Raw genomic sequence first — 24,155 nt, 5'->3', positions numbered from 1 at the left:
ATTTCTACGGAATTTTTTACAGTGTAGCTTTGGGTTAAAAAGGTATGAGCCCCCCGATGTGTTAAATAATTAGCCTAGAAAATGTTTATATTTGACCCAACAATGGGTTGAAAATAACCAAGGATTTTTGGGGTGTTTAAATGATGGTTAAATAATTTACTTTACCATTTTTTATTACTAAAGTTTATTATTTTCTCTTTAGGTCTTTTGTCCAAATACAATACGTCAGATGTTTCTGAAGGTCAGTGATTCTGTTGTATCTTACACTTTAAAGGATTAGTCAATTTTTTTTTTTTTAATCCAGAAAATTTACTCACCATGTCATCCAAAATGTTTATGTCTTTCTTTATCCAGTCGAGACGAAATTATGTTTTTTTTTAAACTCCATTAAAACTAAAAAGTGTTGGGGTCCATTAAACTCCATTAAAATAAAAAATCCTGGAATGTTTTCCTCTAAAAACATAATTCATTCTCGACTAAACAAAGAACGATATCAACATTTTGGATGACATGGTGAGTAAATGATCTGGATTTATTTTTTAAGAAAATGGACTAATCCTTTAATATGGTTTTATTACATATTTAATTTATTCACTATAAATTGGGACTGTTTTATTCTTAAACCTTGTGCTCTTGTCTGCTTAATATGTCTGACAGGTTATGATTGACTTCACATACTGTACTGTAATTTCACATAAAAAACTATTACAACATTACATTAAAAGAGATGTGTTTATTACTTTCATTCACTTTATTTTAGTGTGATTTCTATTATACTGTAATTGCCAGAAACATGATTATGTTTTTTCAGGTACAGTAAATGAATCCAACATTCACAACCATCTGTTGCCAAATATAGATTTCTGCAGAACATAAAGGGGCGTTTCTCAATTGCTTGGCATTTTCAAACCGAAAGAATTTATAACCATCCAATCAAAAAAATTACAGAAGGCCATGATTTTTATTTTATATTTCACGTTTCTTTGTTAATTTTTATGTCTTGATCACAAGAAAACAAGAAAGATAATGATGCATGGCTTTTATAAGACTTCTGTAAAACTAAACTTTATCCAAAGTTGATTCTTGTAGAGGTGTCAGGAATCAGACACCTGATTTTAACAAATCAGGTACAGTAAAGAGATAAAAAGAAAACATGTTTGTAAACATTCACAATTGGAAAGCAGCAATTTTTTTATTCTACATATTGGTTCTATTTACACTTGTTCACTTTTTGCACTTATAAATGAATTGTGTCATCATTTACAGTAAAAGGTGAAGTTTAAAAGCCTCACAGGACACATGTGAGACTGACACGAGTCCAAAAATGAGGTGCTGGTTTTGCAATAACAAGCATGAACTTACTCATCTAAAACAGAAGTGATGGAGCTCAAGTTAATTCAATGTTATGAGCACTTCACATGTTGTGATTTGTAGGATCACTTATCTGTCACACATTTACAGATCGCTTCAGAATTCACACAGCTAATTGTTTGAGCCCTATAAATGAATACCATTGGGAGACAGCCACGTACGTATTCAGTAAACATGTGACAGTCAACTAAATTCAGAGCAACTTAATCTTAATGCAACATTATGACTAACATTTTCCTTTAATAACTTAGTTCTTATTGTTGGAGTGCAGTTTCAGTGCACTCTTTATAAAAACAAGTTTTTTTTATATTATTCATACCGATCATCTTACGACTCGATCTGAACCGGTTTGTCTGGCTCAGCTTCAGTTCCACAGAACTCTTTCTTTATCATTAGGAAGAAAACAAAACAGGTTTAGACAAGACTGCATGAAGCAGAAGACTCATTTACAGACATGCACTGAGACTTTTACAATCCAGAGAGATGAACAGAAATATTTAGCACTGAAAATGGACTTTAATGTGTTTATTTTTGTTTCTGCCATCCTGATAACATCTGAAGGTAATGTAAAATATTTCTCTCTCTTTTAAAAAGTATTAGAAAAGCTCAGCAATTATAATTTTACACACACACACTAGTGACTAGTATTTTAACACCGAAATCTAAACTTCAAAGTCAACTTTATTGTTAATTCCCGCAGAATGTACAAGACAGAGTATTGAAATTATGTTTCCTCAACCCTGCAGTGAACAACAACAACAACATCAACATTACACAACAACAAGTTTTAGAAATTTAAAAATAAATAATATACTGTATTTAAGAATAAAGAGACATTGCAACACTTATAAGTACAGTATATTTTTTGACAGCAGCATTTAGAGCAAAGCAAAGTGCCTTGTGCAGTGTGTGTTTAGATGTGTGTGCATTGGGGGTGGAGCTACAGTTTGGTGCTTCTAAGGACAGAGGGCAGAGAGGGACAAGAGTTCAGCTTCCTAACAGCCCGGGCTGGGTTTCCCAATAACGATTGAACTTAGCACTTAAGAGCGCTTTCTACGAGCTACTTAACGAACATTCGTTGTTCATTTACGTGCGTTTCCCAAAGATGCACGTAAAACGATCACTCGCAGCTAGTTTTAAGTGCTACTTATGAGTCGCTATCCATTTGTCAAGTGCTGAAATGTCACCAATAGAATGACTCGAATTTGTAGCAGAAGCTTGTTTAGGCTAATGATCTTCAGCCGATGTGCACTAATATTTTTAATAATATATTTTCATTATTGTTCAATGACTTTTTAAATGTTTTAATAATTTATTAAATATTATTTTCCGTATTTAGTTAGGACTCGTCCCACTGCCAAATTCCTTCTGCATTTCTATTATAGTTTATATTATTATTATTATTTGTTGTTTATTATCTATGTTTATTTATTATTATGGATTATTGCATTGTACCGTAAATATTTTTTTGGTTTCTTTAATTAGATGCCATTTCCCTTCAAAACAATGTTTAGATGAATTATAGCAGCAATCGGTATGAACCATTTATCAATTTGCTATACCAACTTTTACCAAAATACAAAAAACTTTTACCAACTTGTACAAAATACATTTTCCTTCTTTATTAATTTATGTTTAGTCATTTAAATGTGATTTCTCATTTGAATTTAAATATATTATATTATATATTTAATATAAAATAAACAAAGAAGAACCCAATAAATAAATAAACATTAATAAACACCAATGATTTTTCCTGCTGCCTTCACTATGTGCTGCAGGGCTTTGAGGTTGTGGTTGGTGCAATTTCCAAACCACAGTGATGCAGCTGGTAATGACCCTTTTGATGGTGCCCCTGTAGAATGAGCAAATGATGGGTGCTGGGGCTCTGGCTATTTTCAGTTTTTAGAGGAAATAGAGGCGCTGTTGGGCTTTCCTAGCCAGTGATGCAGTGTTGGTGGTCCAGGAGAGGTCCCTTTGATATATGCACACCAGTAACTGGGTCCTGCTCACCCTCTTAACAGCAATATTGTTGATGGTCAGAAGAGAGTGTTGGGTGTGTGCTCTCTGAAAGTCATCCACAATCACCTTTGTTTTCTCCACGTTTAGAGAGAGATTATTTTAACTATACCATCTGGCCAGTTGGTCTACCTCATTTCTGTAGTTTGTCCCATTATTGTTTTTGACAAAACCCACCACAGTTGTGTTGTCACAAAGTTTATAAAGAGGTCGGCCCTGTACATTGGGGTGCAGTCATGGGTTAGCAGGGTGAAGAGCAGGGGGCTAAGGACACATCCCTGAGGAGCCCCTGTGTTTAATGTGAGGATACTGGATGTGAGGACAGTGAAAATGTCCAGCAGCCAGTTGCATAGGGAGGTGTTTAGACCAAGCCGGTTTAGTTTCTGTATAAACTGTTGTGGGATGAAGGTGTTGAATGCCGGGCTAAAATCTATGGAAATCATTCTCACAAAGGAGTTTTTTGTTTTTGTTTCTGATCTTACACACTTGTGCTTAAGCTTGTTGACAAATATAAATGATGTCTATTTATGAATTTATTTACCTGTGTCTAAATCTTTCCTCGTTGTCAGTCCAATATAAAGTTGTTGTTTCTGTAGTTGTGCACCTTTGTTAAACTGAAAGTAATTTGATGATGTCAGATTCAGATTTATGTGTTTAAAATATAATGTATGATAAGATCATCTTTACTAGATGTGATCAGTCTGTAATGTCTGCAATTGTACCTCTGATTATTAAAACATTTTCCACAATTTATTATTCAAAATGCTGCTGCAAAATAGCACTGTAGCGCTGCAAACATAACAACCTTGATACAAGACACTTCAATACAAGCTTTATCTTATTTTACTCTGTTGTTCATTGAAAAATACAATTCTTTAGGGTTCACACTGAAGGGTTCCTCAGGTCCTCTGGTTGTTCCTCTGGGAGGTTCAGTGGTTCTGCCCTGTTCTGTTGATTCACTCTTACCACTGAAAGATCTGGAGGTGGAATGGAGAAGATCAGACACACAGACTCTCATTCATCTGTATCAAGATGAAGATATTAGACCAGAGACTCAACATCAGGATTATCATGATAGAGCTCATTTCTTCACTGAAGACATTAAACATGGAAACTTCTCACTCCTGTTAAACAATCTGACAGCTGAAGATGAGGGACAATACACATGTAAAGTTCACACTGGACAAGAGTCTGGAGAAACTGTGGTGGAAATTAAACATGTTGGTGAGTACAAAACATATGACTTCCCTCACATTATATTTGAAGGAATTTATGTGAATTTATATTTTATTTTGAATTCATTCTTTCAGAGCGTTTGATAGTATCAGGATCAAGTCAGTCCATATCTGCATCTGTGGGTGAGGATGTAACACTGAGCTGCTCTGTGAACTCTCACATCAAACCTGAAGAGATTAAAAAAGTTTTATGGAAGAAAAGAGATAAAGATGGAGACATTTCGGTTTTGCTCTATCAAAACAATGAAACTCAGAAACTTGAATCAGACGCCTCAGATGAGCGATACAGAGACAGAGTTGATTTCTTTACTGATGAAATCCACAGAGGAAACTTCTCTCTCAGACTGAAGAGAGTCAGAACTGAAGATAAAGGAGTTTACATCTGTGAAGTGTTTACTGGACGACTATCAGCAAACACAACTGTAAAACTGGAGAGACTGGGTGAGTCAACAGATAAATAAATAGAAATACATAACTTTTAACGTGAGTTCCATTAAGTTGTTTAGTTACAAGAAAAAATAAGTCAGCATTTCAAAATTTACAGCAAGCTTAATTCCAGACATTTTTTTTAAATATTAAAAAGTATTTAAAAAAAACTTAACATTCTTAACATTGCTAGCAAATCCAGTTTTAGTAATGTGTATCATCATGTTAGGAGAAAATATTTTTAAGAATTTTAACATTGTCCATTTAGATCATTTAAATACTGTATAATAAGAGTAAATAATCACTTTCCAACTCATCAACATTCTACTGAGAATTGTGTATAAAAAGCATCAACATTTGTTACAATTTCTAATGTTATCCTTTAAAAGAATAAAGGGTCATACAGGTTTAGAACAAAATGATGGTTAGAAAATTATGACAGAAATTTAATTTTTAGGTGAACTTGCTTTTTAAGAGTCACAAACATCTTTCTCATAGTAGCAGCAGTAGGTCAACCTATTGGATCAGATGACATTACACTGCTGATGTCATGGGTTTCACATTATTGAATTCACTGATGTGTGCAAATAATTCCTGCACTTATGATATTTCTAAGGCTGTGTTTATGTGTTTGTTTATGTGTGTGTGTGTGTGTGTGTGTGTGTGTGTGTGCGTGCGTGCGTGCGTGTTACAGGTTTCTCAGTTTTACACATAACGGTGTTGATTCTGTGTATTACTGCATGTGGATCTGCTCTTCTGTTCTGCTGTCTCATCTACTGCAGACCAAACATGGGTATGATTATAAGAAATTCTTCAGTTCAGAGAGTAATGAATCATTATTTTTAACAGCACACAACCCTGATACATTAAATAAACAAAAATAAATCAAACTAACTTTTATGATTATAAATCTGCACTTCTGATAAACAATAAATTGCATTTAACATTTCAATTGTTTTATAGTATGTACAAACAATGTTTTATTTTTTTGTAAATAATCTTTTTCATGTAAATTAAATGTCAACTCTTGTCAGGGTTCATCGTGAAAGGTTCTTATCGATTTCCTTATGGAGGTTCAGCAGTTTTGCCCTGTTTCATTCATCCAATTTTGATAACAAAAGATCAGAAGGTGGAATGGAGCAAATCAGGTTTGGAGAGTCCAGTGTGTGTGTATGAGGATGGAGAAATTAGACCAGAGGCTCAACATCATTTCTTCACTGAAGACATTAAACATGGAAACTTTTCCCTACTGTTGAAAAATCTGACGAAAGAAGATTTGGGACAATACACATGTAAAGTTTACACTGTACAGAGGTCTGTGTTGACAGTAAACGTGAATTTGGAAGACCTTGTTAATGGTAAGTCAATATAATACAAAGTGTTGTTATTATAGGAATCAACCCATTCAGTCATTTTTTGTGTCATATTATTACTCGGACAGTAAAGAGAGTTTGACTCAGTAATAGTCATATATTTCTATGCAATACTGGGTTATGCAATGCTGTTACATTGGTATTGTAATGGGGCATGTACCATAAAGGTGGTTTGAGCAAACGTTAACAGGATTTACAGGATTAGTTTTAAGTTGACAAAACCAATATGACGTATGTAATGAGCGCGTTAAACGTTTTATGTTAAAAGAATATGTTTATTACTGTAGTACCTGAAGTACTGTAATACTACTGCTAAAATTAATCATGGAACAGTTCCCAGTTTTTATTTTATGTAACACTAAACCATGGCCATAGTTTAACAATGTTATACTGTAGTAAACCCACGCTAACACAAATGGTAATCAATCCACAAAAACATGCTTACTACACTTTTACTTTAAAAAGCATGGTTCATTTTCGTGTGTGTAAAGTTTGCACATAAATCTATGCAGGATTAAAAAAACATTGCAACATTAGTCGCATCATTCTACTGACTGGTTGCATATTGGTGTGTGATCTCAAATAGGACATAACCTTATCTGGAGAAGGTTAGCTGTGTAGTGTAAGTTATTATGGGAATGTACATTAAATATAGTCAAGCTATGGTTCCCAAAACCCAGGCAAAAACTATCCTAAACTTACCTGGCTAAGCAACTAAACCGACTTTATGGTAAAGGCCCTTAAAGATGTAAATGTGTTTGTGTGTGTTTCTGTGAAGCATATAAATATAAACATGCATAAACATCAGTGAAGTGGTCCATTTGACCCTGTGTCACATTTCGTCCCCTTGGAATTATAAGGTTCTAACTGACATTTTTGTCAAAATTGAGTTATTCACATATTCTTACTCTGTGACAACTTATTTACATTATGTGATGTTTTATTTTAAGTTTTGTACATTTTGGGACGTTTTATTAAAAAAACAAAAAGGTTCTATCTACAAAATCGAACTCTAAGTTGGCTCTACAAGGTTCTATCTGCGTGAGCTAATCAGCACTTCGAATGCACAGAAGGGGACCAATCAGGATCAACTTTATGGAGTGGTTTCTCAGACAGGGATTAGCTTAAGCCAGAACTAGAACTTAGTTTCATTAGAAAATATTTAACAAACATGCCTTACTAAAAGTATTACTTGTGTGCATTTTGAGGCTAAACAAAGGGCACTGATGTATTTTAAGATATGTCTGTGCAAGTTGTTTTCAGTTTGGACAGCTCTTACATTTATTTTATTCTAGGACATTTATTTTATTCCCTGTCCGGGAAACTGTCCCTATATGTGGTGTTGCCGGCTTTGTCCTTGACGACAGGAAAAATCACAGACACACCATATCTGTGAGGATTATGGCACGCAACGCAAAGTTTTTAAGAAACCTTAAGATCGACAGCCCGAATTTTAGGCAAGTTCACCCTACTGTAAAATCCAGCTTAAGCTGGTGAGATGGTTTTAGCTGGTCTCCCAGCTTGGTTTTTGCTGGTATTGCTGGTATAGCAAGCTGGTCTAGCTGTGTTTGGGTCACTTTTTAAGCTGGTCCAGCTGTGTTTTGGTCACTTTTTAAGCTGGTCTAGCTGTGTTTTGGTAATTTTTTAAGCTGGTTTAGCTGTGTTTTGGTCACTTTTTAAGCTGGTTTAGCTGTGTTTTGGTCACTTTTTAAGCTGGTTTAGCTGTGTTTTGGTCACTTTTTAAGCTGGTCTAGCTGTGTTTTGGTCACTTTTTAAGCTGGTCTAGCTGTGTTTTGGTCACTTTTTAAGCTGGTCTAGCTGTGTTTTGGTCACTTTTTAAGCTGGTCTAGCTGTGTTTTGGTCACTTTTTAAGCTGGTCTAGCTGTGTTTTGGTCACTTTTTAAGCTGGTCTAGCTGTGTTTTGGTCACTTTTTAAGCTGGTCTAGCTGTGTTTTGGTCACTTTTTAAGCTGGTCTAGCTGTGTTTTGGTCACATTTTAAGCTGGTCTAGATGGACTTATCTGGTCATGCCGGAAGACCAGCTGACCCACCAGCTTGACCAGCTTTGCCAGGCTGGTTGGACCAGCTTACACCAGCTACTGCCACCTTAAACCAGCTAAAACCAGCTACCAGCTTATGCTGGTCTTTGCTGGATTTTTCAGTAGGGGCAGTCTTTTTTTTAGGTCTTGCTGAGGAGATTGTTTTCATAGTTAGACACCACACTAGCCAGCAGTGTTAGCTTCTTAGTTCCTGATATTAAGAGGCACGCACTAAGATAAAAAATACAGAAAAAACGAACTAATCTATCCTACCCAAAAAAGTGTGTTTACAATAAGTTATGATTGTTATGTCAAAATGTAAACATGTGAAAGATTTTTAAAGCAGTTACCTCAGTATTAAAATGATTTCAGAATGATTGTAGCCTGTAGCTGCTCAATCCTACTAAAAAAAACAGCAAAGACCAGCATAAGCTGGTAGCTGGTTTTAGCTGGTTTAAGGTGGCAGTAGCTAAATCCAGCTAGACCAGCTTAAAAAGTGATCAAAACACAGCTAGACCAGCTTACTACACCAGCAATACCTGCTAAAACCAAGCTGGGAGACCTGCTAAAACCAAGTTTTGAGACCAGCTTAAACCAGCTCACCAGCTTATGCTGGTCTTAGCTGGATTTTTCAGTAGGGAATGGTATAACATGCTAAAACAAAATTGTCTATTTTGTAATGAACCCAACATATACAGGAGGATGGTAGAGAAACTGAGGCAGAAGAGGGAAGAAGCAATGTTTTAAATGAGCAATGTAAAATCAGACTTTTAGAGATAAAAGTGCTAAAAATAAAAATATTAAATGTCATAGAAAGGATTAAAATGTTACTTTCTAACACATGTTGAAAAATTGTTACAACATTAATTTTATATTTAATGTTTAAATAATGTTTTGGCAGATAGAACCTTATAATTCTTAGCGAAAAGTGTTGTTTTAGAATTAGAAGGTTCTATCTGCATTTGACCCCTTCCAAAAATCCACATTTAGAAATTTGAGAGGATTTTCATATTGTATATTTAGAATGCATTTAGGGTCCCTGTTATTTTCATGTTTGAAAGAAACTTCTTCCCCATGTAAGTTTTCCTATATGTAAAGCAAAAACTTTGAAGCTCAATATCTCAAAACTGCTCAGAACGCAGATAGAACCTTATAATTCCAAGGGGACGATTTGTGTCTTACTGAAGGTTTTGAAAATACAAAAGTCTGTGTTCGTTTTGTGCAGCAGGATCTCAACATCATATAAACCACACTTATTTATAAACACGAACTAAACATGTTTCTTTAAAAGTAAGAAAATATCAGATGTTTTAGTCAGGCTGATATTAACATCTTTCATTACATTGTCACAGGCTTCAAACAATATTATGCATAAAGTAAACATAACTTTTCTTTAGCCTTTACAGTTATCACATTAGATGTATTATATGTGTTTTTCAGATTACGAAGTGGATTATTCTTGTGATCTCGTTATTCCTCCGAAAGGCTCAGTGATTCTGCCCTGTTTAAATAATAATTTACCAGTAGAAGGACTGAAGGTGAAATGGAGTAAATCAGGATTGAAGAGTCCAGTGTGTGCATATCCAGATGAAGATATTAGACCAGAGTCTCAACATCAGGATTATCATAATAGAGCTCATTTCTTCACTGAAGACATTAAACATGGAGACTTCTCCCTCCTGTTGAACAATCTGACAGCTAAAGATGAGGGACAATACACATGTAAAGTTTACAGTGAAGAGAGAACTTCCAGAAGTGGAAGTGGTTCCAGGAGTGATTCTGGGAGTGATTCTGGAACAGATGAGTTTACAGTCAGCACAATGTTGGTACCAAGATTACTAGGTAAGTCAACAGATAGGTATGGAAAACTATTGTAGCTTTAATCAATAAATGAGTGAATTTTAAAATGTAAGTGAATTTAATCAAATTTAAGTTTTGTTTTAAATTTCTCAAAACTATACCACAACATCATAACAAACCCAGATACTGATCATGACCACAAACCATATGTATTGCATTGGACAATGGGCTATATGCACATGAAGGCGATGATGTACTTCTGCTAAAATCTCAGCAAGCACTTCCTCTGTCATAACGCTGAGGTGATTTTTACCAAGTGGTACATGTCTAGTAAGAAAACTTTTAATGTACCAACAGCACTACAGCTGAGAATTGATTTGTGCTTCTGTGTAAGGTCTCGAGTATGTATAACAGTGTACAAATCACACAAATATGTATCATCAACATATAAAGATGACATGGAAAAATAACTACTAAACTAAATTTGTGGGAGCTAAAATTGTAGCCAATACATATTAAATGATGTATTATTAATTATAATTAGGATTATTTAGCTTTATTTACTCATTTCAATAACAGTTCAATTCAATTCAATTTTATTTATATAGCGCTTTTCACAAGTGTTAATTGTTGCAAAGCAGCTTTACATGAGAAGATGTAGAGGAGAACACAGAAAATCAATAGATAATATAAGAAGTAGAGAAAGCGGTTAAACCGTACAAGCGAGCATATTAATAAAGTAACGTATACTGTAAAGTGCTAAGTTAAGCCAAAGTTGGCTGACTCTCCCTGGGATTAAAAACCCTCTAGGAAAAAAAACCCAATGGGAAAAAGTCCTAGAAGGACAAAAACCCTTGGGAGGAATAAACTTGTGTTGGAGTTTACTATTGGTTTCTGTTTGTTCTTTGTTTCTAGTCAGTTTCGCAACTGTGCTAAATAGAAAACGAGGGTTGTTATGATTTTCTTTAATAAGCGTACTGAGATAGGTAGATCTGGCAGTTTTAATAGCCTGTCTGTAGTGTTGAACACTCTCTTTCCATGCTGAACGCCATACCTCTAACTTTGTGCTTCGGTAGTTTCTTTCCATTTTTCTAGCTACTTTTTTAAGGGCTGCAGTATGATGGTCATACCATGGAGCTGGCGGTTTTTCTTTGATTCTCTTTTTTCGAATGGGAGCAACGGCATCCAACGTGCTAGAGCAGACGTTGTTCAGGTTTTCTATTATAATATCTAGATCTTCACGATTATCTGCTACATGTTTCATTTGGGACAGGTCTGGAAGAGTGCTAATAAAGCTATCTTTAGTGGTGGAAATTATTGTTCTGGCTAATCTGTAGCATGTTGTAGACTGAGCGGTCCTATCTAGAAGTATTGTGCATGACACAAGGCAATGGTCTCAAACGGCATCGCTCTGGGGTGATATTTCGATGTCATTAATATTGAGTCCGAGTGACAGAATTAAGTCTAGTGTGTGATTACGAGTATGCGTGGGCCCTGACACGTTTTGTTTAATGCCGAGAGAATTTAGAACATCCATAAACGCACGTCCTAATGCATCTTTTGGATTATCCACATGGATATTAAAATCACCAACGATAAGAGCTTTATCTACAGTGACTGTAAGCTCAGATAGGAAGTCTGCTATTTCTTTAAGAAAATCTGTGTGGTGGCCTGGAGGCCTATATATGGTAGCTAAAATGAACGAAAGTCGTTTGTTGTTGCGATCAGTTATTTCCATATTTAACAGTATTATTTCAAACGAATTAAATTTTAGGTTGGATTTATGGTTTACTTTGAATATTTTATTGTATATTGTAGCTACACCACCCCCTCTCCCTATTAGATGAGGAACATGTTTATAATAATAGTCTTGTGGGGTGGATTCGTTTAAACTGGTGTAATCGTCTGCTTTAAGCCAGGTTTCTGTTAAACAGAGTGCATCTAAGTTTTGGTCAGTAATTATTTCATTGATAATTGGTTCTTTGTTGGTAAGTGATCTAATGTTAAGAAGGCCGAATTTTAACATTTGAGTTTCATCTGTTAATGTATTATGTTCTAGTTTTATGTTAATAAGATTTGTGCGAGACGAGGTAAACGGTGCTCTGTATTTATTTGTTCGAGGAACAGACACAGTCGAGATGTGTTGGTACTCTGTTAAAAAAGGCTCTATGTGCTGGGATATATGTGATCTTGACATGTCAAGGCAGCTAACAGACTGATGGGTAAGCCGATCTGTCTGTTTCCTGACCTGGGCCCTGGATAGTCAGACAATATCAAAAGTAAGACTATTGGTCAGATTTCTAGAGAGTATAGCACTTCCTTCCGGAGACGGATGGAGGCCATCTCTCTTTAGCAGGTCAGGTCTTCCCCGGAAATGCTTCCAATTGTCTATAAACCCTACGTTATGCTGAGGGCACCACTTTGACATCCAGCCATGAAGAGACACTAATCTACTGTAAGTTTCATCCCCCCGGTAGGCGGGGAGGGGACCAAAGCAAATTACATTGTCTGACATTGTTTTTGCAATTTCACACACCTCTTTAATAGTATCTTTGGTGATCTCCGACTGGCGGAGTCTGGTGTCATTCGTGCCGGCGTGAATAACAATCTTAGAAAACTTACGGTTAGCATTAGCCAGCACTTTAAGTTTGGATCTAATGTCAGACGCTCTGGCTCCCGGTATACAATCGACTATGGTGGCTGGTGCCTCAATGCCAACGTTCCTGAGTATAGAATCTCCAATAACCAGGGCACCTTTAACAGATGTCTCAGCCGGTGTATTGCTGAGTGGAGAAAATCTGTTTGATATTAAAACAGGAACGTGATTTGGATGCCGAATGCGACTAGGCCGCCTGACAGTCACCCAGTTAGTCAGCCGCCTTGACTCTGAAGTCGGAACCGAGCCATGTGTATTACGCTTAACACTAGGCTAATTAACATTAGCGGTCTTACTGTCCTCAACTAGCGTTCGGATGCGCGCTTCTAGTTCTGCAACCTTCTCCGTCAGCCTTACTACTTCAATACACTTAGCACATGTAAACCCCTCTATGCTGACGGAAGAAGCTAAACTGTACATGTGGCAAGTAGTGCAGGTTACAATGACAAGCGGAGTCTTACCGTTTTCATGCTGGGCGATGGCGTCTCCGTTCGCCAGACAGCGGTCCGTGAAGCTGCATCGAGATGGGTGCTCGCTCGTTGCGTGCCTCGGTCGTCTCCGGGTTTCTGGAGCCAGGGTGATGTGAGGCATGCTGTACCGCCTGGTGCTAATGCCGGGACACAACTCCTCCACAGCTTCCCGCTCTGGTGAGGAAAGGTCTGAAAAACATACATCGGATGAGTCCGCCATTAGATCGAAAAAGGCAGATTTACAGTAAACAGACAGTGAGCAAGTGCTAACTTCAACCGGCACGTTTGTTTATGCTAGTGGGCTATATGCTAGCACTAGGTGTTTACTAGTGATAGATCGTTTTACTTATTAATACTGTTCAAAAATCGTCACGGTAAAGTATTCCTAAGATAAACTAGTACGTTATATTATATAGATAGGAACGAGATAGTAAGAAAATAGGATTTAGATTATGAACTCGACGGAGCTCCAATGCACGGAGCAGCGTTTCCTCGTTTGCTAATGCTACCGGGCTATATGCTAATACTGGGTGTTTAAATCGTTTCACTTATTGAAACTGTTGAATAATCGTCACGGTAAGGTATTCCTAAGATGAACTAGTAAGTTATATTATATAGATAGGAACAAGATAGTAAGAAAGTAAGATTTAGATGATGAACTCGGCGGAGCTCCGATAGCAGTGTTGCCACTCTTGCGTCTCTCTCTTGCGTCTCTCTCTTGCGTCTCTCTCACGTTCAGGGACACAGAACGTGTGTAAAAAAGTGACAAAACAGAATTTTCCCTTACGGTATTCACAAAATAGTGTGGGAGTGCTGCAAACATCTTTGATGCAAGACACAACAAAACAAGTTTTATCTTATTTCACTCTCTTTCATGGGCACTCAGCCCTAATTGTTACCTCTCCTTTGCTTAAATCGTTGTTTGAAACTGAGATTGACGATGGCGAAAATTGTGTGTGACTGACATATAATAGACACACCCTTAAAGGGGACATTCCATGAAAATCAGACTTTTTCCATGTTTAAGTGCTATAATCGGGTCCCCAGTGCTTCTACCCACTAAACACAGGACGTCTAATAGACGTGCAGATCGTGTCTATATTGGGTCCGTCGATCCATGACCAATTCTGGACATCTATTCGACGTCCAAACTAGGTCCACTATTTGGACGTCCAACCATGACCCTACTTGGACGTCATATTTACGGGCAACATTTGACGTTTAAACTGGGTAATTTTTTGGACGTCATTTGGACGTCATATTTACGGGCAACATTTGACGTTTAAACTGGGTAATTTTTTGGACGTCATTTGGACGTCATATTTACGGGCAACATTTGACGTTTAAACTGGGTAATTTTTTGGACGTCATTTGGACGTCATATTTACGGGCAACATTTGACGTTTGAACTGGGTAATTCTTTGGAGGTCATTTGGACGTCTATGACAGGCCTATGTCTGTATTACATGATTAGGCCTATAAAAAATTTTTTATTTACAAATAGCAGCATTATTGTACCAACATGATTAACACTTACGAATAGTCTATATTATTTTATACAGTACTGTGTTTTCTGCTTTCTTTATTTATATACAAATTCATCTAAATGTACAATTAAAAATCTGTAATTAAATGCGTAGTTCGTTATATTACGTTCGTTATATTATTGGCTTGTAATCCAGAGATAGGTGGTTCGAAACCCGTGGCCGGCAGGAGATGACTGAAGTGTTCGGTGTTGCAATGGATGGGTGAAGTGCAGAGATAATCATTTCTTTTCGCTTTTTTCATGTCTTTTTTCCTTACACGGAGGTCCTACGGATGTAAACATTTAGACGTGCAGAAGACGTCGCAAAAAAGACGTCGCCTGGCGTTACAAAACAACCCCTTTTATGTACCGAATTCGGACTTCCAAAAATTCCATAAAAAAGACGTCATTCTGACCTCACTTTGCGCAGTGGGTACCAACCCAGAAACATGAAAAATAGCAACCCTGTAACTTTGTTTTGGTAAGGCTCTCTCTTCAAGCATGTGAAAAAATAGGTCATGCGGATTTCGCTCCCCGCATGACGTAGCTAAGGGATCTTATTATAATGATACTGCCCCTTCAACTGCGCTATCCAACCATGACGCTACCTTGAGTGCGAGCAACCGAGAGAAAGTGACTGACAGCATGACGCGTTTGTATTCCATCAAACACAAACAGGAGCCTACAATCTTATAACTTGTAGTTTTAATAATCTTTCTACGTTGAATTAACGTTCTAAATGATTAACTTACCTTAGTGCAACAGAGAGAGAGAGAGAGAGAGAGAGAGAGAGAGAGAGAGAGAAAGAGTGAGTGAGAGAGAGAGAGAGAGTGTGCGAACGAACAGAGAGAGAGAGCAACGCGACGGTTCGCCTTCAAGTATGTTTTTTGATATGTTTCTCTTAAGTTTTTCTGAATGAACACGAGGATTAATGCACTGCACGAGACCAGTCCCGGCGCCATATGCGGGCTTTAGGGGGCCGGGCCCGCCCTGTGAGTCACTAGTGCCCGCCCTGGACGAACCTGCGGTCTCCCTTCACCTGTTCACCAGCTCCATGTTTTTATCAATAGGCCACTGTTATTAATTAAAAGTTATTGTTTTGTACATACATGAATAAAAATAAAAATGTGTTTGGTCTGATTTAAAAAATATATATATTTTAAACGAATTTGATTGGTTTGTCAGTAGTGAGCGCGGAAATGTTTGGTTGTTTGCTAAGCGCCACCGCTTAATGTTAAGACACGATTGAGTGCTGCCTGCAGTGAGACTGACACGTTATGGTTCTGCTGTTATCTTTCACTATTTTCGCTGCTGAAACAACAAAAACAGTCAACATTGCGTCTAAAATGTAAGTGGCTTAATATTAATTACTTGTAGTGAACTGTTAAATCTGTCACATTTTCAACCGTGATGTGATGCTGACCGTGTATCATGTTATTAAAAAATCCACATTTTTACCGCAGTATGTTTAACCCACTTTGTTAACACACTTTGTGTTTGCTGTGCTTATTTGTTTAACTTTGCGTTTTTACATTATGCACTTTCGGTGGCCATTGATTAAAGGATGCAGAATCATCATCCTGTTTTGGTGATTGTTATTGGCGTTTTTTTAAATCAGACTAGGCAGCTTGTTCGGTCTAGCAAGTAAAATTCTCTTTCACTTGGCCTTTTAAAAAATCCACTTGTCTGATATTAACCGGACAAGCGTTGATGTCGAGCCCTGCGAGGTGTTTTATTTGCGTTTAGATTGCTTCAGTAAGCTAGGTCCAATCTTTACGACTTCTCCGTATTGCGTTAATGGAGAGGTATGTTAGTTCTTCCTCGCTTTTTTGTCCACTTAATGCATAACTAGAAAGATGCATTGCAGTGACGTTGCTCTCATTTGTGCCCCCCCTAAAAAATGAAATGCCCGTCCGTGAATTTGTGTCTGGCGCCGGGTCTGCACGAGACAGAGTAAGAGAACAACGTGTATTCACTATCATATCATAAATATGTTGTTTAATGTTTCTCTCAAGTTTCAAATGAATACGAGGAGTTAAGTTACAAGATAGAGAGTGAGAGACTGACAGAAACGCGAATGTGTTCAATCACAATAAACTTAAACATGTCATTTGATTTGTTTCTCTAAAGTTTAAGCATTAAACGTGTTGTTTTATTACAGATCATTTAAATGTGCTCGTGTGGTTTGGTCAAAAAGTAAACTTCTGAGGGTTTGTGAAGTGTAATTTATTGTAACATGCTGAAAATCATTGTGCCCCTTTAAAACACTATGAGACCTTAAAGTCTTTATTTTTATTCCACAACCCACTGCGCAAAGTGAGGTCAGAATGACGTCTTTTTCATGGAATTTTTGGACGTCCGAATTCGGTACATAAAAGGGGTTGTTTTGTAACGCCAGGCGGCATCTTTTTTGCGACGTCTTCTGCACGTCTAAATGTTTACATCCGTAGGACCTCCGTGTAAGGAAAAAAGACATGAAAAAAGACATGAAAAAAGCGAAAAAAAAAATGATTGTCTCTGCACTTCACCCATCCATTGTAACACCGAACGCTTCAGTCATTTCCTGCCGGCCACGGGTTTCGAACCACCAATCTCTGGATTACAAGCCAATCTCGCTAACCACTCAGCCACAAGGCCATATGTTAATTTTGTATATAAGGCACACTTATTGCATTCATAACACGAACGCAACATTATGAGAACAGGTGAGAATATTTTCATGTTAAATTGTTAGTATGATCATATATTGTAATATAACGAACTACGCATTTAATTACAGATTTTTAATTGTACATTTAGATGAATTTGTATATAAATAAAGAAAGCAGAAAACACAGTACTGTATAAAATAATATAGACTATTCGTAAGTATTAATCATGTTGGTACAATAATGCTGATATTTGTAAATAAAAAATTTTTTATAGGCCTAATCATGTAATACAGACATAGGCCTGTCATAGACGTCCAAATGACCTCCAAAGAATTACCCAGTTCAAACGTCAAATGTTGCCCGTAAATATGACGTCCAAATGACGTCCAAAAAATTACCCAGTTTAAACGTCAAATGTTGCCCGTAAATATGACGTCCAAATGACGTCCAAAAAATTACCCAGTTTAAACGTCAAATGTTGCCCGTAAATATGACGTCCAAGTAGGGTCATGGTTGGACGTCCAAATAGTGGACCTAGTTTGGACGTCGAATAGATGTCCAGAATTGGTCATGGACCGACGGACCCAATATAGACACGATCTGCACGTCTATTCGACGTCCTGTGTTTAGTGGGAATGTTCCCCATCTGCTGATAAACATGTATTTAGTATGCATAAAACAGACGATTGACTTTTTAAACTTGTTCAAATATATAATGCTTAACATCGCTCACTAACTTCTTTCGTGAGAGAATCTTCCTCCATGCTCTGTCTTCTCTACAGCGCTAGCGCTTGAGACTCCGCCCACCTGAGCAGCTCGTTTGGATTTAAAGGGATACACACAAAAACTGTGCATTTTTGCTCAGCCCCATAAAGTGCCTATTTTAACATGCCACAATAAATTACCTATAGGGTATTTTGAGCTTAAACTTCACATATGTACTCTGGGGACATCAAAGATTTATTTAATATCTTAAAAACGTCTTCTGGAATGTCCCCTTTAAGGGGCGTTCAAATTATAATGATAACTATAACGTTAACTATAACGATAACTATATTAGCATCCATATCATAATGATAACTTTATGCTAATTCACTCACACGCGTGGCACTAACGCAAAGCTCTTGCTTTTAATGCAATGAACTAATATTGGATATTTCTTGTAATAAAAACTTTTGCAATTGTTTACATTTTACTGAATATGTAAATGTGCTGTTCTTGTTGCATTTACAAAGCGGGTAACCAGCAGGCTGTGTTTTGCGTAACTCTAAACAGTAGTAGTTTGTGTAATCTAATATCTTACCTTTTGGTGTAGCCAGTGTGGTAGGAAAAAAGCATTACATCAAGGACACCTGAGGTCATTTTACGATGTAGACCTCAGTAATGCGCATGCACTTGAAGTTCAAATAGATTTTATTGGTTGTAAATGGTTTATCGTTCATCAGGTGGAAGACCAAGACTATACTAATGTTACACTGCTGCGATAGTGGTAGCAATCTTACCTTCATAATTGTGAAAGTTGCTTGAAACATATAGCTTGAAGCCCTTCTTCTTGGTTTTCGATGTGGCACATAATTTAGATAATTCCACTGATGTTCTTGACTGGAAATCTATCTTGAAGCGGCCGAGTGAAAAACATAGGACTTGCTATGGATGCGTGCCGGATGTGACAAAGCTGGCTGACTTTGAATGCGGGAGAGAATGTGCACATGGCCCATTGCATCTGTTTGTCAGTAACAGTACTGTGTGTGTAACAAAAGTTGAGTGCTTGTCTAGCTTCTGGGGCTACAGCCACAATGATCTTTTCTAAAGCCCCAAATTTTTTAGGTTTCTAAAGTATTAAACTTGAGTATGTTAATGCGGCATTCAGCTTTAAAGGGGCATTCAGCTTTAAAGCAGTAGTCCGCCACCAGAGATTGTGTAAGACTTTTTCATTGTCCATCATTTTGGCAGGCAGGGTTGTTAAAATTCTGTAATCATCCATTATTATCAGTAATTTTGAACAGATGACCTGGCAAATATGAAGAAAACAAATGACAAAATACAACTGCAATTAAAATTTGAACAAAAATGTAAAAATTGAATTGGGTTTAACTCAAATTACTTTCTGTTTGACACTATACTGTATCTGAAAGCTACCTCCTAACCCGCATTAACTGAGTGCTCATCTGTATGTAATAAACCCATAAAGGCAGATTGATGCAACTCTGTTTTTATCAGATTTTGTGTCTATACATTGGTCAGATGACTCATGTTGCAGTTTTACACTGTAAAAAGAATCCTGTGAAAAATACAGTAACTTGCTGGCAGCAATTAGCTAGTAAGTTGCTGAATTTCATTTCACAGTATTCTTACTGTAAATGTAATTGCAGTAAAATTAAAATTACTGTAAACTCTTTTAAAGATTACTGCATTTATTTTGTGTACTGTAAAATGAAGACACTGTTTGTAACAAAAATGCCATTTATTTTATCACTTTAAATTACAAAAATTCATAAATTAAAAATAGCATAGCATACAATTTTTTGTGTTACATTTTTTCTGTGAACATCTCAAAACTTTTCTGAACATATACATTTTTTTTAAATATGTTACCATTTTTCTGTGAATGTTTCATTTAATTTCAACACTTTTCTGAACATACAAAAACACTTTTTTTCTGAACACACAAAAAATCAATATTTATTAAAAAGTTTCTGGTAAATTACAAATGCATAAAAGTTAAATGATTTACATTTACAGCAGGATTTCAAACCTGAATATTGTTTTTCTCCAAGACCTTTTTTCCGGAAATATTATTATTTTAAATCTGGACATGGACAGTTGACTTCCTGGGCTGGACTCTACCCTGTAATGAAAGAAATTGACTATTAATGTAAAAGCAAGAAAGATGGGTTGATGACATATACATAAAAGTTTACTTCGCAGTGTTTTACTTTTAAATAAACAATTTTAATTTTTTTATATGCTCTGTTGGTGGTTTGTGGAGTAAAATCTAATATTTAATATTTAATAACTGTCTACATTAATACTATTATAAAATTATACATGAATATCCCAAATTTCTGCCACAATACCATGTTTACAGTTAGTGATACAACAGTGAAATTTATGGTAAATATTTGTTAATTTGTGAATGGAAAAGTATTGTTTCACTCGACGCGCCAAACACATATTTTGAAATGACGAACCACACACATGATGGGCTACATACATGTTGTGACAAACGCCCTCGAAAAAAGAAGTCACCGGCTGCCACTGTATTAGACTAGCTGTGCTGCTTTTCTACCTTTTGCATGGTGAGTTAAACGTTTGATATTTAACAATAGCACAACAGTTCATTTAAAAAAAAAAAACACTTTAAGAAGTATTTTACTAATCGGGTAGTTGGTTAAAGAATGAGTACTCAAATATTTGTTCCCATTCTTAGTCAAAACTATATAAAAAAAATATGTGCTTACCTCTGGATAAATCCCAATGTAGTGGCTGAATCATACATAGTATGACGCAAAAAGGCTAAAGCAGAAGTGAAATCACAACGGTCACTCAATTGGAGGAGAACTCTGCACTCCATGGAAAGCATCCATTTTTTGCCCTCAGATTGGACTCTCCTAAAAAATATTAAATAAAAGTTGACATTGCACAGTATTCAATCTGATATGGTTTACTATTTTACATAAGCAAAATTAATTGAAAACACTAGCCCTACATAACTACCTCTTTCTTTCCTATTAGATCAATAACCACTAGAGAATTTTGGAATATACGTGCAAGATGACATAAAACTTTGTTCACACAGTGACTTGATACAAATACGCTTTATAGATGAAGTAACCCCTAAAATTGGCATCTATTATGTTGAGTGCTGGGATCATACCGAGCATGATGAGCCTTGGAGTGCTTAGCATGGAAATCTGGGCCTCAGCATCTGCTTACTGTAGGTGGAAGTTTCCTGTAACACAAAATAAACAAACAAAAAAAATAACTTTTAGAAATCACAAGTACAATATTCATAAGAGTAAAAGTGTGTCAATACTGTACAAAAATAACTTGCATCAACCAAGAGAAAAACAGCTTCTTCCTGTTGCATGGTTTCTGTGCACTTTAACATGTTTGATATATTAATTTATACAACAGTTCTTTCTGGTTCTCGAATCTGATTGGCTAAGAGCTATGTGATATTCTACTGATAACGGCACAGTAACCGCTTCACCTTTCGTATCATTCCGCCACCTAGTGAATGGAGGTCCTTTAAACAGGCTCATCTCTGAATGGAAAAACTGCACGCAAACACGGACAAACACAGACGCGATGTCTTATTAGTTCACTAGCTCGTTAGGGTTGCTGCGGTGACAGAATTTTCCCACCGGTTAATTAGCACGTGACAAATCCGATGATACCGATATCACAGTGTGGGAGGGGCTTATAAATGCTCATGCAGACGTGCGCATTTTACTTTCACTTTTGAATCACGCAACTGTTTAAATGCAGCACTTGCATACGCCCAGCCCAATAAATATTATAACAAAAACAAGTAAGACCATTCAGTTGTAAGTGTTTGCTCTCTCTAACGAAACTAAATGATTTAATTACAAGAAAAATATCAAAACGTTGGTGAAAGACGGTGTCGCGGTGGGCAAGTGATCTAAACGGTGAGAGGCTGAAGCACCAGTAATCACCGTTTCACAGACTATCGCGACAAGCCTATAGCTCGTAAATCAGTCTGTGAATCCCAATCGGAAGCGACTATTCCGTCAAAGATCAGCGACTTCCATGTAACGGGACCCTCAGTGTATGTAGATAAAAAGGTCTCGTTCTAAGTTAATAAACACATAACGGTTCATTATGAAAGGTCTTTATACACCCCTGATCATATAGTTTTGTATATTATTTTGAATTTCTGTCAAGAGATCCTTCTAAAAATTACACACTGCACCTTTAATGGGAGTTATGTCTTGTCACATCGTGTGGACGATTAACACTTGGAAAGAGGAATGTAAACTATTTTTTTCTGAAGCAATATCTCTTATCAGAACGCGAAAACACCGTGGAACTGCAGGTAAGCACCGCAGCTTTTAAATGTGGACATTGATCATTTATTTTATCGTGACGTGACTATTAAAACATGTTATGAGATATCGCCACTGATATACTTAAAAGCAGCATGCAAAAACATCTCTCTGACACTGATAAATAACCGTTTTATATAGTACTGACAAGAACAAAGTGTAATAATAATCGAGTGCTCGTATCGCGTTAAGAATAAATGGGAAAGCATAGTAACATTATAAAATTATAGTTTTATTAACTTTCACCTCGCGCCAAAACAATAACAAACACAAAAGACACTAAATATGAATAAGAAAACGATTAATAGTTTCATCATGACACCAAATACTGCTGATTTGATCTCATTTTGACCATCAAAAACAAACAAGGCCAACATGAGAGCCAGGGAATCTCTGTCAGAGATGTAGCCCAGAGAGGGCGGTGGTCAGCGGGGCGAGTGAACACTGACGTCCGCTCATGCTTTGGTTCTCATACCTACCGAATCTCACTAAGCAAACGTTCAAACAGGCGCTATCTTTACTAATCGACTGCAGATTTAAATATAATACATATACATTCTCGACTGAACTAATCTTAAAACTACACTTTGTGACCAAGAAACGGTAAAAAAATCGTGAAATTATGAAAAATGTGTGTTATGCTTTCTTTCGAATCGGCCCGCTCCGTTTCCTCAGGCAGCAACGTAAGCGAGCAAGAGAAAAAACTTGAGATTTAAACGAATATCGCGCCAATAAATACAAAAATACACACGTTTAAATTAATTTTGGTTCACAATGCTAACGCTATAATTAAATTAAAGACTGGATAAGTCTTACCTCATATCTCCTCAGCTGCGTTTTCTTTCAGCTCGAGAGACTGGTTTCAGCCTGCGGAGGTCGCACTCGCATACGTCATCAACCCTGGTTAATTTAAGTTAACTGACCATTAGATTCGCAAGTCATAAGCATATTAAACAATTTACTATTAACTAAGAATAACAGTCAACTTTATAATTGTTAATATTCTGAAACAAGCATTGAGACACGGCCAATTACTATTATTATTAAATTATTATCCTTCTCTAAACTAATGACGTTATAAAATGTTGCCAAACTAGAAAATATATCGAAACCATGCAGAAATATATATTTGTGGTAATAAAATTACAAAATGCACACACAAGTGTCGGTGAAGTGTGCTGCTCATTCTCTCTCAGTGCACTCTTAAAGTTGAACAAACAGACTTTACAAGAGTAAACTTTGGAATTAAATTAGCAAATTTACCTTTCTGAAGTAAAAATTCAGATGAAAGTGTGGAATCTTGTAGCTTTCCTTGGCTGAAGAAAAAAATCCGTTAGAAATTGCTGTATTGTGATCCACAGGAAAAATATTTTTACTGTAGAATTTACCCGCCGTTGAAAAAAGACCATGATGCTTTGCAGATCTACAGCAACATGCTGTATACAAGTTCTCTTTCAAGGGATACTTGACGCTGTGTCATGTAATGACATTATGGGGAACGCTATGCAGCGTGACGCGCGTG

The 24,155-nt window shown here is 36.5% G+C and overlaps 1 protein-coding gene and 1 long non-coding RNA gene across 2 annotated transcripts; one reads left to right on the top strand and one right to left on the bottom strand.

Annotated features, from left to right (window-relative positions):
* The first annotated feature begins 1,789 nt into the window (after positions 1-1,789).
* On the top strand, positions 1,790-12,109 carry LOC141362745 (junctional adhesion molecule-like). The gene is made up of 6 exons (XM_073864953.1): positions 1,790-1,932; positions 4,270-4,614; positions 4,701-5,066; positions 6,086-6,409; positions 9,903-10,304; positions 12,081-12,109. Exons 1-6 carry the CDS (start codon positions 1,800-1,802, stop codon positions 12,107-12,109), a joined length of 1,599 nt encoding a protein of 532 aa, XP_073721054.1. The 5' UTR covers positions 1,790-1,799.
* Positions 12,110-21,047: 8,938 nt separating this feature from the next.
* Positions 21,048-23,945, bottom strand: LOC129437373 (uncharacterized). The gene is made up of 4 exons (XR_012368394.1): positions 23,897-23,945; positions 23,450-23,533; positions 21,442-21,516; positions 21,048-21,175 (listed from the first exon to the last, which is right to left on the bottom strand). It is a non-coding gene; the product is annotated as an uncharacterized lncRNA (long non-coding RNA).
* Positions 23,946-24,155: the final 210 nt, after the last annotated feature.

This window comes from Misgurnus anguillicaudatus, unplaced genomic scaffold (assembly GCF_027580225.2).
Source record: "Misgurnus anguillicaudatus unplaced genomic scaffold, ASM2758022v2 HiC_scaffold_29, whole genome shotgun sequence".
Taxonomy (NCBI): Eukaryota; Metazoa; Chordata; class Actinopteri; order Cypriniformes; family Cobitidae; genus Misgurnus; species Misgurnus anguillicaudatus.
The sequence above is the reverse complement of the archived record's forward strand: the minus strand, read 5'-3'. Positions and strand labels throughout refer to the sequence as shown.